The sequence below is a fragment of the Balaenoptera physalus genome (genome assembly GCF_965194825.1).
Source record: "Balaenoptera physalus genome assembly, contig: HAP1_SCAFFOLD_1588, whole genome shotgun sequence".
Lineage (NCBI taxonomy): Eukaryota > Metazoa > Chordata > Mammalia > Artiodactyla > Balaenopteridae > Balaenoptera > Balaenoptera physalus.
In genome coordinates, this window is record NW_028125209.1 from 149,969 (window position 1) to 152,139 (window position 2,171).

At 36.4% G+C, this 2,171-nt stretch overlaps 1 protein-coding gene across 1 annotated transcript; it reads left to right on the forward strand.

Moving 5' to 3' along the window:
* Positions 1 to 475: 475 nt before the first annotated feature.
* Positions 476 to 1,425, forward strand: LOC309653982 (10 kDa heat shock protein, mitochondrial). Its single transcript, XM_082478677.1, has one exon. The coding sequence runs from the start codon at positions 909 to 911 to the stop codon at positions 1,215 to 1,217; it is 309 nt and encodes a 102-aa protein (XP_082334803.1). The 5' UTR covers positions 476 to 908; the 3' UTR covers positions 1,218 to 1,425.
* Positions 1,426 to 2,171: the final 746 nt, after the last annotated feature.

Below are 2,171 nucleotides of genomic sequence, written 5' to 3' on the forward strand. Positions count from 1 at the left end.
CACTACACGTAATAAAAGTCAATTCTGACCAAAAATCTATATATATGAGGGGAATAAAAATAGTAAGGAAATGTACCAAAATATAGACTAGTTGGTAGAGCTTTGGGTGCTATTTATCCTGTTTTCCTCTATTAAAAACTTTTTTTTCTATTATGAATGTATATTGATTTGTCTTTGGAAATATTACTGCTAAAACATTTAAAATTTTTAATTAGATGTGCTCTATAATCCTATGGGGGCTCATTTAAGTTGTATCAGCAACTTACAGTCTACTGGCTCGATCCTACAAAAGAAACACTTCCACAGGCCTACTCCTGAAACTATTCAAACTTTCCAGCATCTAGTGTTCACTAAAGGATGGCAGAATTGAAGCCTCTGAGCAAAGCCTAGATATGTTAGCTGCCAGCAGATTACTTTCCTCTCATCTTGCTTGAAAATTTAAGATAACTGTCCCTTATGATTAAAGCTTTACCATTGCTGGCTCACAACCTCAATAAACTGCACTGACACACATAAGGGTATAAAATGCAAATACAAAAAAAAAAAAAAACAAGTAGCAAAAAACACTACTGACAGTTTAATGTTCATAGGTATTATTTCAATTGGTCACTGAAGAAGAGTATTTATCTTCATTCAGCACTAAGGACAAAATACATGGACTTTTACAATCTTTATAAGGGGAAAGGTTGCTTAGTAGACTGCAGGTTTAATGGTGAAGACTAGAAAATAATCATACCTAGGAGGCTAGTAAGTAACAACCCTCAAAGCTTATCATTAAAGGTCAAGTACCTGTTGAAATCCTGCCCCCACCCAATGACTCTTCCCACTGTGCCTACCGCCTCTGATTTTAACCCATTAAAAGAATAAAGCTGGAGAGAGCGAGAGTACGAAGTGCGGCAACCCGAGTCATGGCAGGACAGGCATTTAGAAAGTTTCTTCCCCTCTTTGACCGAGTATTAGTTGAAAGAAGTGCACCCGAAGTTGTAACCAAAGGAGGCATTATGCTTCCAGAAAAATCGCAAGGAAAAGTATTGCAAGCAATGGTAGTAGCTGTTGGATCAGGCTCTAAAGGAAAGGGTGGAGAGATTCAACCAGTTAGTGTGAAAGTTGGAGATAAAGTTCTTCTCCCAGAATATGGAGGCACCAAAGTAGTTCTAGATGACAAGGATTATTTCTTATTTAGAGATGGTGACATTCTTGGAAAATATGTCGACTAAAATAAGTCACTATTGAAATGGCATCACGTGAAGCTGCCCGTTCCCCCAATGGCATCACGTGAAGCTGCCACTGAAGTTCTGAAATCTTTCATCCTGTAAATAATTTCCGTGTTTCTTTTATAATAAAGTAATGATATCCAAACTAATGATATTCATTGTCTCTGAAATTTTGTTTTCTCTGTATTGATTTAAACATTCCCAAATAAAAGTATATAAATGAAAAAAAAAAAAAAAAGAGAGAGAATAAAGCTGAAGTTCACTTTTTTCTTCCCCCTTTTCACAAGTTTTGGATACGTTTATTAAGAATCAATGACTTTCACTGAAAAGTCTGTAATACTCCATCTATGTTGCACATTAATGGACAATATGGTAGGGTGAGTGGTTTGAATAGAATTCATACTCAAGGCCTTAGTAGAAAAGTATAATATTCTAATTATAGGTATAATCAAAAATATTGTCTGAATTAATATCGTTAATTATATTGCATTAAACTTCAAACTCAGAACCTATATTCAAAGAATAAATCTAAGTTTGAGTAGACTGACCACAAATCTATTTCCTCTCCCCCTTCTTTCAGATATCATCTCATTAGAATTAAAGGCATTTTTTAAAAAAGCTATACATAAGACAGGATAAACAGCAGATGATTTTTAATGTTTGAAAGGTGAAAAGACTAGATAAAGGAGTGGTAACTGACATGGCAGAACAGAGGAAGCACAACCTTGGTACCTACAGAGGCTGACTAGGACAGGAACAAGAAAACCAGTTTGTCTTACAGAACCCAAGGCAGGCTCAGAGTTCAGAGGCGTGGTCCCCAAATCCTTGCAGTGAGGCCCATCAGTTAACGAGTTGTCCAAGTGATGCTTCCAATTAGATCTTAACAGACAGCCAAGGACCATCACACGTTTGAGGGAAGCCCCCAACAAGTAAGAGATCAAAACAGGAAGAAGGAAT

Coding starts and splice junctions, on each gene's coding strand:
- LOC309653982 (XM_082478677.1), top strand. CDS start 909: ATGGCAGGACAGGCATTTAGAAAGTTTCTTCCCCTCTTTGACCGAGTA.